General features: G+C 40.3%; 1 protein-coding gene across 2 annotated transcripts in view; it reads right to left on the bottom strand.

The window, feature by feature from the left end:
* LOC131227750 (peroxidase A2-like) overlaps positions 1-2,735 on the bottom strand; it is a 38,409-nt gene extending 35,674 nt beyond the window's left edge. For both annotated transcript variants that reach the window (XR_009162480.1, XM_058223554.1), the window contains exons 1-2: positions 2,474-2,735; positions 668-859 (exon numbers count right to left, since the gene is read on the bottom strand). Coding sequence is in view for 1 of the 2 variants with exons in the window: in XM_058223554.1 (XP_058079537.1) it covers positions 668-859; positions 2,474-2,680 (399 nt within the window). In the remaining variant the exon portion in view is untranslated. The remainder of the gene's footprint in view (positions 1-667; positions 860-2,473) is intronic.
* Between the last annotated feature and the right edge of the window lie 15,761 nt (positions 2,736-18,496).

Here is an 18,496-nt window from a genome sequence, read left to right as displayed (position 1 = left end):
AAAGACATGCTACATGATTATATGATCATATGATCATGGCCGATGGTCCGGGTTAGAGCTATACTTGGCTAGCTCGGCTCGACTCGGCCAGCAGGATACCCTAGCTTGAACTCAGCTCAGCTTGGTCCTCGATCTTAATTGGCCAGCTCCCTTTGGCTTCATCAGCAGCTCAGGCCAGATCGAGCTCAGTTTGAGCTCCATCTTTCGAGCCGAGTTCGAGTCCAAGCATATAAGCGGAGTTCGAATTTAAGTTTTATAATTTTTAATATATATATATATATATATATATATATAGTGAACTCGATCTGAGTTGAATAGATTTGAACTGAGTCAAGTTTGAGTCAAGTTCCGAGCCGAGTTGAGTCAAGTTTTTTCGAGTCGAGTAGCTAAGTAGGTTCGTATACCCTTCTAGTAGGGATTATCAAATCATAAATAATGATTATGAGTATTGAAGTTTATATATAATTTAAACTAAGAGTATTTACGGAATTTAGAAGCATGTGGCTGCTCACAATCAATGGCCGATTCTTTGACTCAAACATTATCAATGATGAACAATTTTCCTGATTGAGGGTGTTGGGTGTTGAAATAATACAATTTCAATTCCTAAAATGAAAAGTTAGTGGTGTGTGTCAAAGTAGGAAAATGTATCAATCCACATACGTACCAGATTGACGGATTGAGTAGCCGCAATTGTAAGAATGTCAGCGCATGAAACCGTGCCAGGGCAGACGTTCTCCACAGCCGTTTTGATGTTATCTACAACGTCATATCCTCGGGCCGAGTTCCTATTTGGAAAGGCATCCTTCTCGCTCTGTATCGTATCGCTGTTGTCTAGCAAAATCGATGCATCACACCCCTACCAAACATATGAATTTTCACTTATTCAGTACAAGCTATCACTTATAAATGGAAGCTCAGGTCCAGTTGAGACATGACGGCCTGGAAAGCGTGCGAAGACGTGCGCTTACCTGTACAACGGTTCAAAGGAGATCAAAGCTATATAGGCCAGACTAGGATGTATTTGTTATATCCACACCGTTCATCCATTTGGCGAGATCATTTTAGACCATAATCCAAAAAATGAGTTGTAGCCAGAGCTCAAATAGACCACACAACAAACGGAAGTGGGGAGAATGATTCACCGTTAAAACATTGTAGGGCCTACCATAAGGTTTATTTTCCATCCAATCCGTTCATAAGGTCACAAAGATCTGGATGAAGTGGAAAAACAAAATCCAAAACTTCTATCGTCCCCAAAAGGCTTTCAATGGTAGAAATTCAATCTCCCACTGCTTTGTGCAGTGTGGTCCACTTGATCTTTTGATCTGTCTTATTTTTTGGCTCAAGCCTTACAACTTGCTCGCCAAATGGACAGACGGTTTGAATATAACACATACCTCATGGTGGGACCCATCTACGTGAAAACACACGTGTCAATATGGCACACTTGTGAGATGCTGGATTGACTAATTCAGTTGGATAAAAAATCTCAAGATTTCATTCTTCGGGTGGGCCAAATGTACAAAACAAACGATAGGCTGAACTAAGCTTGTCTCACCATCTATTTATTTCATGTGTACTGTGGCCCACCAGAGGGGTGCAACAATCTGAGTGTAAGATGAGAAGATCCACAGAGTGTGGCCCACCTGATGGAAAGATCAGATCTCACCTAGGTGTGGCCCATTGTCACATGTTCTTGCATGCAAGACAGTATGATTAATAATCTGAGTTTGTTTATGGGACCCGCATGAGTTCGCGGTTGGATGATTGTTATTTTCCATCTGACAAACACGACAATGGATGGTTACAGTCCAAAAGTCACCCTGAATGGATGATCTTTACCATTGTTTTTTTTTTTTTTTTTTTTTAAAAGTGATTTTGGACCGTAAACATCATCTTCCAAATGCCAACAGATAAAATCACCCACGCAGTGTATATTTTGGACTACCAGCCATCACCGTTGGTGCCCGGAAGTCATACGGTTCTGATGGTCATGAATGACTGCATGTGTGCAACATCCAACTGCCCATGTTGGTGGGCCATGTGTATGAACTGCAACCCATGCAAAATGAATCCCCATTGTTTCCTCTCATGCAATGTACTAGAGTTTTGGATCCACTTTATTTGTGGACTAATGTACTAAAATGATCTTACAAAATAGATAGATAGGATGGATTTCTCATAAACATCATGGTGAGCCCTACCTAGCATCCTAGTGTAGTAAATCTTTCCGAAAGACATATGTAGGAAACCCGTGATAGTGGGAGATTCTCTATCCATGAGGTGCGCAAAACTCATACATTATCTGCACTAAAATGATGTGCGAACCGATGCGTAATATATATACATAATGACGTGTAACCCAGTGCGTGTGTGTGTGTATATATATATATATATATATATATATATATATATATATATATATATAAAGAAAAGAAAGATTAAGAAACCAAGAAGCCGTTGGGTTTACATTCACGAAACAATCATGGAAATGAAGCCTAACGAGGCTGGCGGCGATCCGGGGATCGGACTGCAGCGCATTTGTGATGACACCACGAACAATGGTGGACACGTTTGGGCATGTAGTAGAGTAAAACGTGGCACTCAGCTGGCCGTTGGATCCAACGGACAGGAGGGCCAAGAGCAGGGTTGTAGCTACTAAGAGAGGGGAAGACATTTTTCTCCTATGTCTTGCAAGAGAATGCTTGTTGGGTGCTTGAAATGCATCAACCTTTGACCCTTTATATAGAGAGGGAGGTGAGACTTGAGTATGAGGATTTTCTACTCGGCCGACGTTCCTAGTTTTACTTTTCGTTCGGTCTTCGAAACGTGGCGTGGGTCATTGCATCTAAAAGAATAAACATACATGCTCTTGAAAATATTGCTATTTACCTTAATAAAGTCCAAAATATTTTTGTTTGGATTCTCTCTCCCAGTCTCTTATAAGACGTCTATTAAACGGCCTCACGTAATTTGATCTCTATAATTAATGTATAGATCGTTTTTTTATTATGCGATTGAGCATAACAACTCTCTCCTCTAGGGCTGTACACTTAGCTCGGTTAGCTTGCTTGACTCAACTCGAAAAAGCTCAATTCGACTCATTCGAAGCAGAGTTCGAGCTGAGTCAAGCTGATTTTTTGAGTTCGAAAAAATTTCAAAACGAGTTCAAGCTTGCCCGATCGAACCCCAATTCGAATTGAACTCGGATCAAAGTAGTTCGGTAACTTGGTTATTTTGATATTGATGTTGCTCACCAAGTGTTTGATGAAATAACTCAACGAAGTGCCAACTGGTGTCAAGGAAGATATGAATATGAAACAAATATTATTGTGTCTTGATTTTGATGTTGCCTATGAGTGTTTGATGAAATACTTGTAAAATCATTGCTGCTATTTTACATACAGTGAAAAATTGAAGGTGCACTCTATGTGTTTGTGAAAATGCTGCACAGGCGAACTCGACTCACACTGTCCCAAGCTGCTGACCAAACCGAGCTGAGTAGAGCTGAATTTGAGCTAGGGTCAGCTAGTGGCAGAGCTGGGTTGAGTTGTGCCAAGCTTGACTCGGTTCAACTCGTGTACATCTCTACTCTCCTCTCTCTTATAAGGTTTTTATTATGTGAGCAACACATGATCTAATATTTTTGTTTGGACTCCCTCTCTATCTCTTACAATACATTTATTAAATGGCCCCACATGATTTGATTTCTATAATTGATGCATATATAGGTTTGTTATTCTATTATTAAGCTTAACATCTTTCTCTTCCCCCTCTTATAAGAGCTCTATTACGTGAGCCCCACATGAATATTGGATCTCTATGATTACTGAAAGATCGATCCGTTATTCTGCAATACTTAAGTATAACATCTCCATCTTCCTCCCTCCCTCTTATGGCAGCAAACACAGTAAACATGTGTATTTTCACGTTGTGGTGGGCCCCATTGGATGACATGCATGTACACGGTAAGGGAGGACACGGTGCGCTTCAATCATCAAATGGCCCACCCTTGTACTAGAAGAATGAACGGTTTAAAAACACTCATCGAAAACAGAAGTACTGTTTATACTATGATACTTGCTGTGGATGGATAATAACCCAAAAATCACACCAATGTAACAATCCTACCTTGTAATACTTTTGCTTGTTGTGTATCTATTACGGCTCACCTTTACTCGCAAATGATCGTATCTTGGTCCATCTTTGGTGGGTCCAACAAGATCGACGGTCTGGATCAATGCATACATGGCCATCTTAACGGTGATAGATTATATTGATGGTTTAGGATTCTTCCTTACGGAGAAGAGCTTAAAACTATGACTGGTAGTGAATAGTGATGTCGCAGTTTTACCCTAGGAATTACAGGATCTTCAACGGGTGATTACGAGCAGTGTACACGAATTTCAATTCTGACATGTGAGGCCGGTGGTTTAGTAATCAAGGCCATTGGTTTGCTGTGTACAGCCATGGAATGACTATAATCTGAAAATCTCCACGGCTGCACAATCATAACACTTTGAAATTACTGCCTACGAAAGTACGGTTTGGAAGAAAAGTACAGCAACGGTCCATATTCAACAGGCTAATTGTGTGGGACTCTAGATTTCTGTACTTGGGCCCATTTGTTAGAGAGTGGAAAGACCGCAGACGAGAATTCCTATAATTCCTCATTCTCACCGTACTAGATGCACCGCATGCATGGATGCAAACGCACACGCTAACAGAGAGAAATGCTGAAAGCTAGATGCCGATTTCGAAGTTCCTGCGCTGGAAACCTAAGTGGGTCCATCGTGATGTTTGTACGAAATCCACACCGTTCAATCCTCACGTTCTCGGTTCACAAAACGGATGGACGGTGTGGATTTCTCACAAACATCACGGTGGGCCCCATTTAAGTTTCCAGCGCAGAACTTTCCCTTTCGCAAGAAATCCGCGTCCTAAGCGCCTATTTGATTTTCATTCAGGGTAAATATCCTATAAATAGCCGATTATTACCATTTCACCTGTTTGAAAATACAAGGGTATTACTTCTCTAAAAATGGTCCAAAATGATTGGCATAAATTTGTGAGCCCCACGTCATGTATATGACATATCCGTATCGTCCATCCATTTCACCGTAACATTTTGAGGCATGAGCCGAAATATGATAAAACTCCAACATTCAAGTGGCCCACACCAAAGTAAACAGTGGCCCCAAGAAGTTTTTAACAGTAAGTGTTCCATTACATTTTTACTATGTTGTGGTCCACTTGAACCTTGAATCTGCCTCATTTTTTGGTTTGTGCCTTAAATTCAGTTGGCATGATGGATGGACGGTGTGGATAATCCACAAACATCATGAAGGGCCCCATATATTTGGCAGCCTCCTTGACTTTGGCGTTGAAAAAAACGAGTCAAATCAACATGATGGATAACGACGACGGTATTTACCCACGGAGAGATAACCATTGCACATTTTCACTGCATTTACATTTGCATGAGAAAATCAAACATGCGCTAAAAGCCTAACATGCAACTGCATTGAACGGTAGAAGTTCATTGCAGTTCCTTCCTGAAGGCGAGTGGCGAACATGTACTGATCAGAACCGTTCATCTGGTGGTCCACCTCTTGGATGGGCTAGAAGCCAAAAATGGGGGGTGACTGTTTAACTTTGACTATCTAGATGCTGCTAGTTTTCATGATTCAATGTAGACTGTCCCTTTTACAGTAGGGATCGTCAGATGGGCCGCTACAGCATCTCAAACGTGTACATTCTTCCCACGTGTGAGTTGCTCACTTACAAAGTGCGTTTACCATATATATTTCTCTACTCTCTCAATCGCGGGTCAAAATCAGAGCCGCCTCTCGTTCATCACGAGGTGAATTAGTCATGGTGCATTGATGGCTCCATCGTTGAATCTAGATCGGCCATGTGGTGGACCCAGGCCGGACGGCCCGGCATAGAAAACCCACACCAATTATGCTCTCTTTCATCTATAGCTACTCATTCAAAGTTCATTAGTCCAATCTCATGGCTCTCGCACATGAACTCGTATGCGGTTGTGATCCCTCCAGCACCGAGGTCGGTACTGGTCTGTGCTCTGTGGGCCCCACCATGATGCATGTGTTTTGTCCACGTCATCCATCCATTTTCCGGCTAATTGTAGGGCAGGGGACAAAAATTAGGCAGATCCAATTCACAGGTGGGTCACACCACAGGAAATAGTGGTGATTGAATGCCCACCATTAAAAACTTCTCGGAGTCCACAAAAGTTTTGGGTAAGCTGATATTTGTGTTTTCCATTTATCCAGATCTGTGTGACCTAATCAACGGGTTGGATGGCAAATAAACATTACAGTGTGCACTGTGAATTTTTCAATGGTGGTTGTTCAATCACAACTATTTATTGTGGTGTGGCCCACCTGAGATTTGGATCTGCCTCATTTTTGGACTCATGCGTTAAAATGAGCTGGAAAAATGGATGGACGACATGGATAAAACACATGCATTATGGTGGGGTCCACAGAGCTCCGAGAAGTGGAGGGGATATGAGTCCCTTGCACATGGGATATCTATAGTGGGTCCCACACGATCACTGATCCTGATTCATTAATCAGGCAGCTACACGCATGGCGATAAAAATTCATCAAAATCAATCTTCCTAAGATGGGGAAATTTCGTTCAAAGGCATGCAGGAGCAGGACAAACGAACGTCACTGTAGATGGCCCACCAGTCTGAAATTATTGAACTCAAATCAGGATATTATCATCTCTTGGGCTGCATCTTTCCAAGCTCTGTCTGCCTTATTGAAAAGTCTCAGTAGCCATATCTGGACTTTCACAATGATCAAATTGCTGAAGATGTGTTGAAATTCCTACATTCACGGGCGATAATCCAACCGTCCAAAATTCATTGATCAGATGAATGTAAAAGCAACCAAAAAAAGACAAAAAAAGAAAAAAAAAAGAAAAGATTGCATTTCCGAATTAAGTAAATTTAGTGGGAAAAATTAGCTTAGAGATGGTGGCCATGCAGTGATTATGATAGTAGAAGTCTCATTGAGTAACTCATGCAGAGTAGAACGGTAATGTGGTAGAGCTATCTCTCACAGGACACATGGCAGTGTAATGTGTAAATCGGGTCCGACCATGTGGAGGGCCCTAGCATGGATGGTCTCCATCTTAAAACTCACTCCTATTAGAAAATTCCTATCCATATGATCTGTGGTCACTGAAGCAATGGTGGAAAACGGAAAAAATTTAATGGGTCAAATATGCAGTGGGATAAACCGTAGAAAAAGGAACGGATGGGATTTCTTTTTATAGGTTTTACATGGGTAGATGGACCCATCCATACATCACCTTGATAACTATCTCCAAGGAGAGAAGCAAATCGAGCCACTGATTGGATCGCCGAGAGCACATTGTTTGACTGGGCCCACCTAATCTTTTTGGTTCGATTCTGATGTAGAACGGGTTGCGGACACTTTCATGGCCAAGATGGACCAAGATGGACCAGAAAAGGCCCGACCAGCGGCAGAATTAATCAGAATCGTCAGAACCCTAAAGTAGGTGTATCTTACAAATTTAAATGAGTTGTTGGACATACATTCTACGTGCAATATATAATTTTGGGACAGGAAAAACTACTTTAGCCAACTAACCCCTATGCTAGGTTGCCCACGCCGGATTTCCGAGATTCCATTAGAACGATGATCGAAAGTTCATTTTAATTTTGTTTTTTGTAAGTTTTAGTTCGGTCATAACTCTTGATACTTTGAGCTTTAGGAGTATAGCCCAACATTAGGACAGTATATAAATATTAAGTTTACTCTTTATAGTAAGTCATGTTTTTAGAGAGTTTGAGTTGAAGTTTGATATCACTATTTAAATGATTGTAAATTCATTTTTATCGTTAATCAATTTATTTTCAAATTTATTAAAATTTATTTTTATTTTCTTATTTTACCTGGTGAATTCAAGAAATTTAAACGAGGAGCACAAAAAGCTCCGTGGATTCGGATTATCCCTCAAGGAAGAGGGTGATCAACATCATCACGTCCATTCCAGCGTCATATTCTTTTCATCCTACCTAACCTTATATTTTTGTCCATCTTGTAAAAGAAGTATTGTCCGATGCTGTGCACAGAGTTTTAACTGTGTGGTCTGATTATAGTTTGTGGGGCCCATGGTTCATTGATCAGGACCATCTATATGCGAACTGACCACCTACAACACTACGCAACTGGTCCCAGTCACTTGTTCAACTCACGTGCGTCAAGATTTTCGCTTCACCTACCTTTCAAAGGATGTTAGATTGTTAGATACTTAAGACTACTCTTTTGTCTTCTATGTTCCATTGATGGCTACATTGCTGAATCTAGATAGCCCATATGGTGGGCCCCAACATAGATACTCCCCCGTGGAAACCCCCACTGATTATGAAGTTCTCTCTCATCTGAAGCCTTTCATTCATGGCCGAAAACGGAGAACAGCCACTGGCTCACATTCAAAGTGTATTTGTGCAATCTTTATGGTTCTTGCACATGGACCATCCAAAGTGGGGCCCACATGATCGACAATCCAATTCATGGCCCACATTCAAAGTGCATTTTTTGCATTAATCTTTATGGTTCTTTGCACATGGACCATCCAAAGTGGGGCCCACATGATTGATAATCCAATTCATTAATCATACAGTGGTGGATAGGTGATAAAAATTTCATCAAAACCCTATCTTCCAATGTGGAAATTTCGTCTAAAGAAATAGAAGATAGGACAAGACAAGCCAACATCGCCTTCAAATCAGGATCTTATCTTCCTCTATGAAATTCTCAATAACCATGCATGGACTTTCACAACCAAATTGCTGAAAATTAGTGGAAATTCCAACATTCGCGGCACTAATCTAATGGACCGAATTGATCAACCTGAACAAGCAAAAGGTTGCTTAAGTAGTTGTAAATTTAGAGAGAAACTTAGCATATATAGTGATAATTTCCATGTAGTGATTGTGATAGCAAAAGTCTCATTGAATAATTCAGTCATAGATAGGAGCAAATCGAGCTACTGATTGGTTGCTAAGAATAAATTCTTTTACTGGGCCCCACCTGATCAACAAGGATTAAAAAAAAAAAAACAAAGATTTTTTTCCAACCTAGATAATTTTGTTGATGGGGATAAAAGATGTATCATACAATGCTGATTTGAGAGTTTTAACTGTGGTCGGATTTTCAATTTCGATCAAAATTGTAGATATTGTTGTATCTAAATTCGATGGACTTTCTTTGCTTCAATTTGGATACATGGCCACACATAGAGTGGTTGATTTTATCAAACTAAATATGAGTATAATACAATCTGTAAATAAATAAATAAAGCAGAAGAAATTATCTATAGTAGTTAATTCGAGCAGGCGAATTAGCCATGCACGGCTGATGGTCGTCTGAACTTAGATAATCGAGAGACATTCGAGGTTAGTTAATTAGTCGTGGCTTGAAGAAACTGCGAGTAAGAATATTAATAGATTTGAGATGCAGTAACGCAGCCATGGATGAAAAGCTGAGATATGCATTGGACAAAGTGGAGAGATTAAACTATAGTTACATTAATCGATCCAAACTTGCTGTAACATTATGTAGGACAGAAGTTGAGAGATTAAACTAAGCTAAACTAAAATAAGCATCTATGTATGACAAAAAGTCAAGATAAGTAGTGTTACATTGAATAAGAAATTTGTGTGTTGGGATTAATGAATGCTCGAAGCTCTTTATTCTCTATTGCTTTTGTAAAGTAGGACAGGTGACGAGCATGCATATAGTCCCCCTTGGCTTTTGGGATTAATTGGCAGATTAATCAATAATCTCCGCCTATTATGATTCTAATTAATTTAAGGCAAGCGTGTGTTGCCCTATCTGTTTGTATTTCTATGTCTTGACGACTTTGTTCTTACCACACCACTTACAAGTTTTCAGATGCATGTGTCCGATCATACTTAACCATGTGTTGTTGTACATAACCACCTTAGCATTATGTTGGATTACACATCCATTTTAGATGCTTCGCATGTACATACATAGTCCATATCCTTTAGCCATGCGTCATGAGAAGAATGATTGTCTTGAGGATTTTGGTCATGCATATGTCAATATTATGTGACATAAGATTCCTAATGTAACACATATTTAATAAAAGTGTCCTTTAAATTCTCACTATCTCTCTCTATGCCCCATAAATACCTTTTCTGACATTATGCAAAGGTGGAGATCTCGATGTCCCATTCATTAAAGCTAAGTGTGACAGGTCAAGTGTAAACAAGTCCATGTGCACCAATTAACATTTTAAATTGCTAATCGAATCACTATGGTTCTTACACTCTGGTTCATCAAGAGTGGAGCCCACTGGATGGACAATTCAAATTCATTAATAGCCACGTGTAAAGTGGTGGATGGCCATAAATTTCTCAAAGCTAATTGCAACATACTTAATTTGAAGAGAAGGAAAGACCAAGTAATGTAGCTGTAAATGGTCATCAAATTGAGATTTTGACTTCAAATCAGCATCTTAATATCTCTAGTCTGCATCTTCCTTGCTGTCTTCCTTTATCAAATTGTCACAATCAAATTGCTGAAGACTTTGTGACAACTCCTGCATTCGCCGAATAATCTAACCAATGAAATTCATTGATTATCATAAAAAAGGAAGTTAAGATTAGTAAATTTAGATTGAATACAAGTGGAACCCACCTGATTGTGCATACTAAATCAAGCCTACGAGTTTTTCATCCTAACCTAGATAATTATGGATAAAGAGATTGGATGACTCAACTCGTTTGGTCCTGAGCCGAGTACGGACTTGCCTGAGTTAGGGTTCAATTAGCCTGACTAGCCCCACTCCATGTGGCCCTATGGGGCCCAACTTGATAAATGTATTCTATATCCATGCCATCCATCCATTTTCTAAGTTCATTTTAGAGCATTATCAAAAAAATGAAGTAGATCCCAATTATTAGGTGAACCATACCATTGGAAACTAGGGGGATTGAACGCCCCACCAATAAAAACTTCTTAGGGCAAATCTTTATTTTTCACAGTTTATTTGCCATCCAATCTTTTGGTAAGGTCACATGCATAAGCTTTTATAAAGAATATATATATATATATATATATATATATATATATATATATATATATATATAGGGGGATTGAACGCCCCACCATTGAAAACTTCTTAGGGCAAATTAATCTTTATTTTTCACAGTTTATTTGCCATCCAATCTTTTGGTAAGGTCACATAAGCTTGTATAAAGGAATATATATATATATATATATATATTAAAACATGCCACTGAGAGATTCTAGTGAGACAAAGATAGGCGTTGGGTTCCCTCGTCTAGAATTCTTGGGGAAGAGGATCAAGTTGGCCCTTGCGAACAACTTGATGCACTATCCCCTTTAATCATTTGAGCAAAATGTGGCTGTAACATTTGAGCCAAAATGACACTGGACCCTAGAGTATTTACCAGCAAACAGCCTCAGGATCATATCAAGCACCCTTTATGGGGCACACATGCGTAGCACCAGGAAGTGGGAGTGAATAAGATTGAATAGCCACTTTCAAAATTTTATAACAAGGTAATGTCATAGTCACAACTAGTCTTAGGTACGATTGGGACCCAGAGTGGACCGCGAGGGCTATCCCTCCTAGGATCCGCTCCGACAAACTAAAATGAGCATGGGCTACTTGTCAGAATTCCGCTAAGTCTGAAACTATAGAAAATTGTTGGCCTCACTGGGCTTAAGGCCCACCGCAGATAGCAAACCAAGATGGTGCCTGGAACTACATAACTTAGGCAGGGAGTTAAGTGCTTGAAACATGCGATTCTTCTAAGCATGAGTTTGAAACTTAAGTGAAGTAGCCTCCGCTCCTTTGCGAAATTGTGACCTTCCGACCGTCAGATTGCGACTAAATTCGAGCCACAGGATAATGATATTTTCCTACTCATATCCGTATAGCTGCAGCACCGATCGAGCATCGTTGGCCATAAATCGCAAGTGAGGTCCCTGCGGTTGATCAAAGCATCCAATCTCCACCCGATTTTGACCAATTGTGGATCCTATGATGGGGCACTTGTCCCATGACACAGATGAGCCAACGGGCCTCTGAAGGGGCCCCGTGGGGTAAAATCCATCCCACCAGAGGCATGTATGATAGGAAAGAAGCCCCCAGGACCATTTGGGCATACAATCTAGACTCTATAAAGCCCAAAAATTCACTCCCTCACTCCTCACTCCCATACAAAATTCCAATTGCAAGGGAGAGAGGGAGTGAGGAAAAGTGAGAGAATGAGCTCTTTAGGGAGTTGGTTTGGAGAATTTTCCTGGTTTCTACTGTCTATGTCGGAGCCCACAACCACGCCTTGCCATAGGGAAGAGCCTGGCGGTAAGAGTAAGGTAATCATCTAGCCCTCTTCATAGTTTGAGCCTTGTGGGCTGTTGCATGCGGCTTTGCAAGCTAACCTAGTCGATGAAGGGCATCAATATGTCAATACACGGACCGAAATCCTAGGAGCAGCACTAGAAAATCGATGGACTACTCCTAGGTGTGGACTATTACCTTTAGGTTGCCAATTATTGAACCTATGTCACAAATAATGATTGTGTAGTGAATTTGTGATTGCATGGAAATCAATGAACACTCCTTTGATTGATTGTCCTCCATAAATTTAAATCATGCCTAGTGTAGCCGAACATTTGAACCAATGCTTGAATAGACTAGACTTATTGAAATGCCTGCCCATTTATTCTACATTATCCCCTGACATATGCATTTTTATCTTAATGTTATAAATTCTACAATGATTGAGTAATGCACCTGCATGTCCTCTTGATTTCCTATATTGAATGGAATATCTTGAATTTATGATAAGCATGTTTGCCTGTTCCTGAAATAGAAATATTTGTGGCATGCTATTCAACTTTAGCTTGTTGGTTAATTGGGTTGGCCAACAAATCGGAAAAACTTGCAAGGGCAGTTATAATGGATCGGCTGCCTCGGGCCAATCTGACCGATCCAGGCTGAATACAGAAAAGTGACAGTAGTCAGACTACACGGAATGCTTACACCTAGTGCCGGTTGCGCCATAATTCGCTTGAGTAAGCCAAATTAGTCCACTAGTCAACCAACCATATGTGTTCACCATGTACAATCACACCTGTCTGAACTTGGGACACCCCACGTCCTTAGAACGCCCACTTACAACCGTTAGTGATATGATCCACAAGTCTTGAGGCCGGGCATGGTTGTATGAGATACTGTGTTCGAGCTATCGGCTTACGTTGGGGTAACGAGCCTCCCCGTAGTGGCCGCGAGTAATTTAGTTTAAAATCTCGCCTTTCGTATGAGATCAGTTAGGATTGACGAACCTAGACAGTTCAACGGTCACAGGTGTGGGGCCGCCACGGCCGCCCTCGTGATCGGGTTAGGGCCTTTAATTTCATTGGAGTGTCTTAGTTTCCCCAATCTTACTAGACGAATGGACTTAACTAAACACATGGCTAACATGACCATTTGTCGCATTACATTAGTTAGGTGTGACGACTCAGGTGTTGAGGTTGCATGATGAGGGAGTGCTGATCATTTTTGAATATGAAGTTGGAGTCGCTATGAGGGAGTGTTGGATTGTGAGGGCATGCATCATACCATAATAGCATGCACGTTCATTAACAAAAGTATATAGGGATTGTATGTTTAAGTTACTTTTCATTAATTATGCAAGTGGATTTGATAACTTATGTAACTTAATGTTAATGGAACCACTGAGTTGATCACTCACACACACTCTGGGACAGTGTTTTAAAACACAAACCAGACACTATCTTAGATGCAGGTATCACAGAGTCCGACACAATAGACGAGGCATCTGTAGACTCAAAGGAGGAGCTCTCATACTTCCAACTGCTGGGTGGGTTGTTATAGGCCGTCCTAAGGCTAGCAACGAGATCCCAGGGTAAAGACATTTTGTATTTTTGGATTGTATGTATTTTGCTAGGACGTGGTCCCTACATTGAACCTATACGCATCATTTTGCTAGTTGCATATTAAGTTATATTTATTTTAGTGTATGTCACATGATTCATTTAATTTCTCGAATGCTTATACACCAAGAAAATAAAACCCAAATCATTTGCTTTTGTGAGGCATAAGTGACACTTGGAAATTCCGGAGTTGGGTACTATTGGACCCCCAAAATTTAGGATGTTACAGTAGCAAAGAAAGGAAGATCGATGTACCAACCCATTGTCTCCACCTCATAGGAAATACATATATAGCCGAATGCTCAGCCGCGTGCCAGTTTGCGTGGAACTCGTGCGAACTTTTTTGAGAACTCATTATACGTGATGTGATTCTAAAATCTGAATGGTCCATGTGAAGCAACAGGTCATGAAACCCCTGGTCCCAATTTTTACTTTGATCCAAAACTTTGGTGGGTCATGAAATATGAATACAGTTTTCTCCCTTGATTTGCATTTCTCTCTAGTATAGCCCATTTGAATTTTAGATCATGGTGAAAATTTGTCCCTTAGGGTTTTATGGGATTCCACATCACATGGACAGTATGGATTGGATGCCCATGACACGTGGGTAAAGGTGTGCACGTGCATAGGTGCGATTAACGTCCACCTATTTTTGCATTTTAAACGTCCGCTTGATTTCCACCAACGGTTAGATTAACATTTCCTACCATTTCAACGATTTAGATTGAGGTACCTATATGGCTATGTGCAGTTAGTACAGTGTATGTGTACCTGTGAACGGGTAGTCTGGCAGTTAAAACCATCACTTCAGTTAAGGCGAACTTCCGAATCGCATGCATATGGAGAGCTAGCTTGCTTCCGTCGCGAATCGAGATGCAGCGTATGTCGCCATTCACTGGGCCCACATGCTGCGATGGTCAGTGATTTGAACCGTCCATATTCCCGATACTACTCTGACTTAGTATTCGTGGTGATCATAACCTTTGATATTTCAAGTTGAGGACGCGGATTGCGTACTGAGTAACTCAATACACTGCAGCGTACCGAGTAAACTCTGTGGGAACCACCGTGATTTATGTCTCTTATCCACGCCGTCCATCCATCTTATCAGCTCATTTTAGGACATGAGCCGAAAATTGAAGCGTATCCAAATCTCAAGTGAACCACACCACACGAAACAGTGGGGATAATGAAGTCCACCGCTGAAACCTTCCTAAGGCCCACAGGATATTTATTTGTCATCAGACCTGTTAACAAGGTCACGGAGACATAGACGAAGGGAAAACACGAATATCATCTTGCTCCAATACTTGTAGCCCCAGGAAGTTTTCAATGGTAGCCATTCAATTCCCATTATTTCCTTTGGTGTGGTCCACTTAAGCTTTAGATATGCTTTAATTTTTGGATCATGCTATAAAGCCCTCAAATCTCTTTTAAAAAAAAGAGATGGATGGCATAGATAAGACGACGCAATCTGCCTCCTCAAATTGAATGCAAACCATTTAAAAAACCCTATTCTCAATGTTATAATTCCATCTACAATGGTGATGGCTAAAATCAGTGTGATATATAATTCAAAAACACACACACACACCTATATATATATATATATATATATATATATATATATATATATATATATATATATATATATATATATATATAGGAAAAGGTTCTATGCGGTCGAGCTCATGGGAACTTCCCATGAGGTTGAGCTGTGTGGGCCCCACCATGATGTATGTTGAACATCTACCCCATCAGTCAGATGCATCATTCCATGGTGGGCTTAGGGATTAAAAATCAAGTCAATCTGTGACTTGCGTGGGCCACACCACATACAAAAGTTGAGAGGGGTTACCTCCATTAAAATATTCATAATCATTTTTTGGGCCCACTGAGATGTGGTTCATAAATCCAGACCATCCATTATGCGTGTCCCACTTGGATGAGGGGTCAGACCAAGTTTCAAATGCATCCAAATTTCAGGTGGGCCCCACCATGTGCTTTTATATGTTTTATGAATGTCTTCACATAATTTTAGATGGTATGACCCACCCGAGTTTTGTATACATGTGATTTTTTGGATATCACATAATTTAAAGGGGACCCATCAAATTCACGGTGTTGATATCACAATGGGGCCCACACAGCTCGACCTCATGGGAAGTTCCCATGAGCTCAACCGCGTAGAACCATTTCTATATATATATATATATATATATATATATATTGAACAAGGTAACATATGTAATAAATGTTGAATTTTGGTTGTGCATGTACTAGTATATAAGCGCCGGTGTGCTAGAGATGTATTTGATTTGAACCGTATCAAACACCTTGTGATTCATGCGTCCATTGAGATTGGATTTTTAAATTTTAATTGTCAATTTAACCCTCAATTAACAACAGAGATGAGATGATTTGTGAAGGGGAAGGCTAAGTCATTCAACTTATTATTTATTTATTTGTTTATTTTTTACTTAGAAAATAAGAAATTTCCTTAGAATAGTGATGGCTTAGTCACGCTCCACAACAAAAGTAATATAAAGATTAAAAAAAACTATAAAAGAAAGATACATACTGATTTTATTAATCTAGATTGACATGAAGTATAATTGATAATTAAATAAAGTAAATAAAATAAAATAAATTACCAACTATAGTTTAAGCTGGCAAAACGGCCGTGATTTTGATAGTCTTCCAAACGTGGATAGTCGTGAGACAACCGTGGAATTTGACTAACAGGTTGTAATCAAAGAATCGCTAAGTAAAAACTCAATAATTTGGAGGATTCGATGACGAGATCGTCCGTATTTTACCAAACTAAACTAGCTTGTTGTAACGACGTACTAGACAGAATTGGAAACGGAACTAAACTTAAGTTAAAAAGCTTTAGACTACTATAACATGGTGTTGAACAGAAGTGGAGGGATTTGATACTAAATTAATTGAGATAAATTTATATGAGAGATGAAAGATAGGTAGCGTTGATTTGAAAATGAGTTATGTTGATCGTATTGAAGTGAGCCTTGGAACTCTTCTTTTTTGTGCTGCTTTGATAGGTTTAGATGAGTTGGTGGCTATGCATAGGACTTCAAGGTGTCCTCCGGTGACCTTCTTATTAGACAACAACCTTAAGGGCCTGTTTGGCTAGGAGGATTAAGAGGGATTAGGAGGGATGGGATGGTAAAATCCCGGGATATGCCAAATGTGCTAAACAGACCTGATGAACTTGTCCTGGGATATAGCAAACCCATGGATTTTAAACCAATCCACTAACATCACCATCATTATCATAAAATTGATCCCATCCCTCCTAATCCCGTTCAATCGTGCTTGGGGCGTGTTTGGTTGGACGGATTGGAAGGTGAAATCCCAGGATATGCTGGGCGTGCCAAACAGACTTGGTGAACATGTCCCGAGATATAGCAATCCCATGGATCTTAAACCAATCCACTGACACCACCATCATTACCTTAAAATCCACCCCATCCCTCCTAATCCATGGGATCTGTCCGGCCAAGCAGGCCCTAAATGTGTTTTATTAGGATTTAGAATCACTTAGGCTCCATGCTACAATAAATGATGATGTCTTTGTCTTTAGATGCCATCCTACTCACAAAGTCTAATTTCGTAGTCATTGGGGATGTTACATATGCTTTACAGGCACAACTCTCTCGAAGCAAAAGTTCAACATCGACAATTCTCTAACAACATTTATCCGCTGGTCACGTGTCGTAATGAGACGACTACATTCAAAGTTTTAATCGTGCACACATTTCTGAGCGACGAGTCTCCATGACAAGATACATGTCCCCCGTAGATGGAAATCTACTATCTCTTTCTATCCTTTCTCTAGCCGTTTTAGCTTTCTTGCTTAATTTCCGTACGAGTATGCTGACACATGGTGGCATTTTGTTCATTGATTAGATCATGCCTCACTTGATGTAAGCACACCTATTCAGCATAGTTTTCTTGTGATGGACAGTTAAAATCAACGGACCACTCAGCATGTGAGTTCCAGTGGGCGGCCACAAACACTCGCTCCTGATTCACCACGGAGTCAAAACAGTCCTGCATCACGTAACCCAACCTTTCAACTCCAAACTTGGTGATCAAGGAAGAGTGGAGCCCACATTGAGAACGGCTAAGTTAGTCTTCAAGAAAGGAGGACGTGGGTCCAGTCCATAATCATGATCAAAACCCCAAGGAAGTCAACAAAATACACTGAATGGTTCGGTCATCCAAGCCATTAGTCTATTGGGCCACGCGATAAAACCCAAAAATCTTCTTCCTAGAATAATCCTATTTTGTGGTCACCCACAGGAAGAGAGGTGCAGCAAAGTTCAACATTCTGCTGAAAATGGCCAGAGATTGGTGGACAAGAACTTCTAAATTGGAAAACTTTTAGATGAATGGTCCTATCCACAGTTGGTTGGGTAATACCAACGGTCTAGATCACTCTTCCATTG

The sequence above is a fragment of the Magnolia sinica genome, chromosome 15 (assembly GCF_029962835.1).
Source record: "Magnolia sinica isolate HGM2019 chromosome 15, MsV1, whole genome shotgun sequence".
NCBI lineage: Eukaryota > Viridiplantae > Streptophyta > Magnoliopsida > Magnoliales > Magnoliaceae > Magnolia > Magnolia sinica.
Note: the sequence above shows the minus strand (reverse complement) of the source record. Positions and strands in the feature narration are given on the sequence as shown.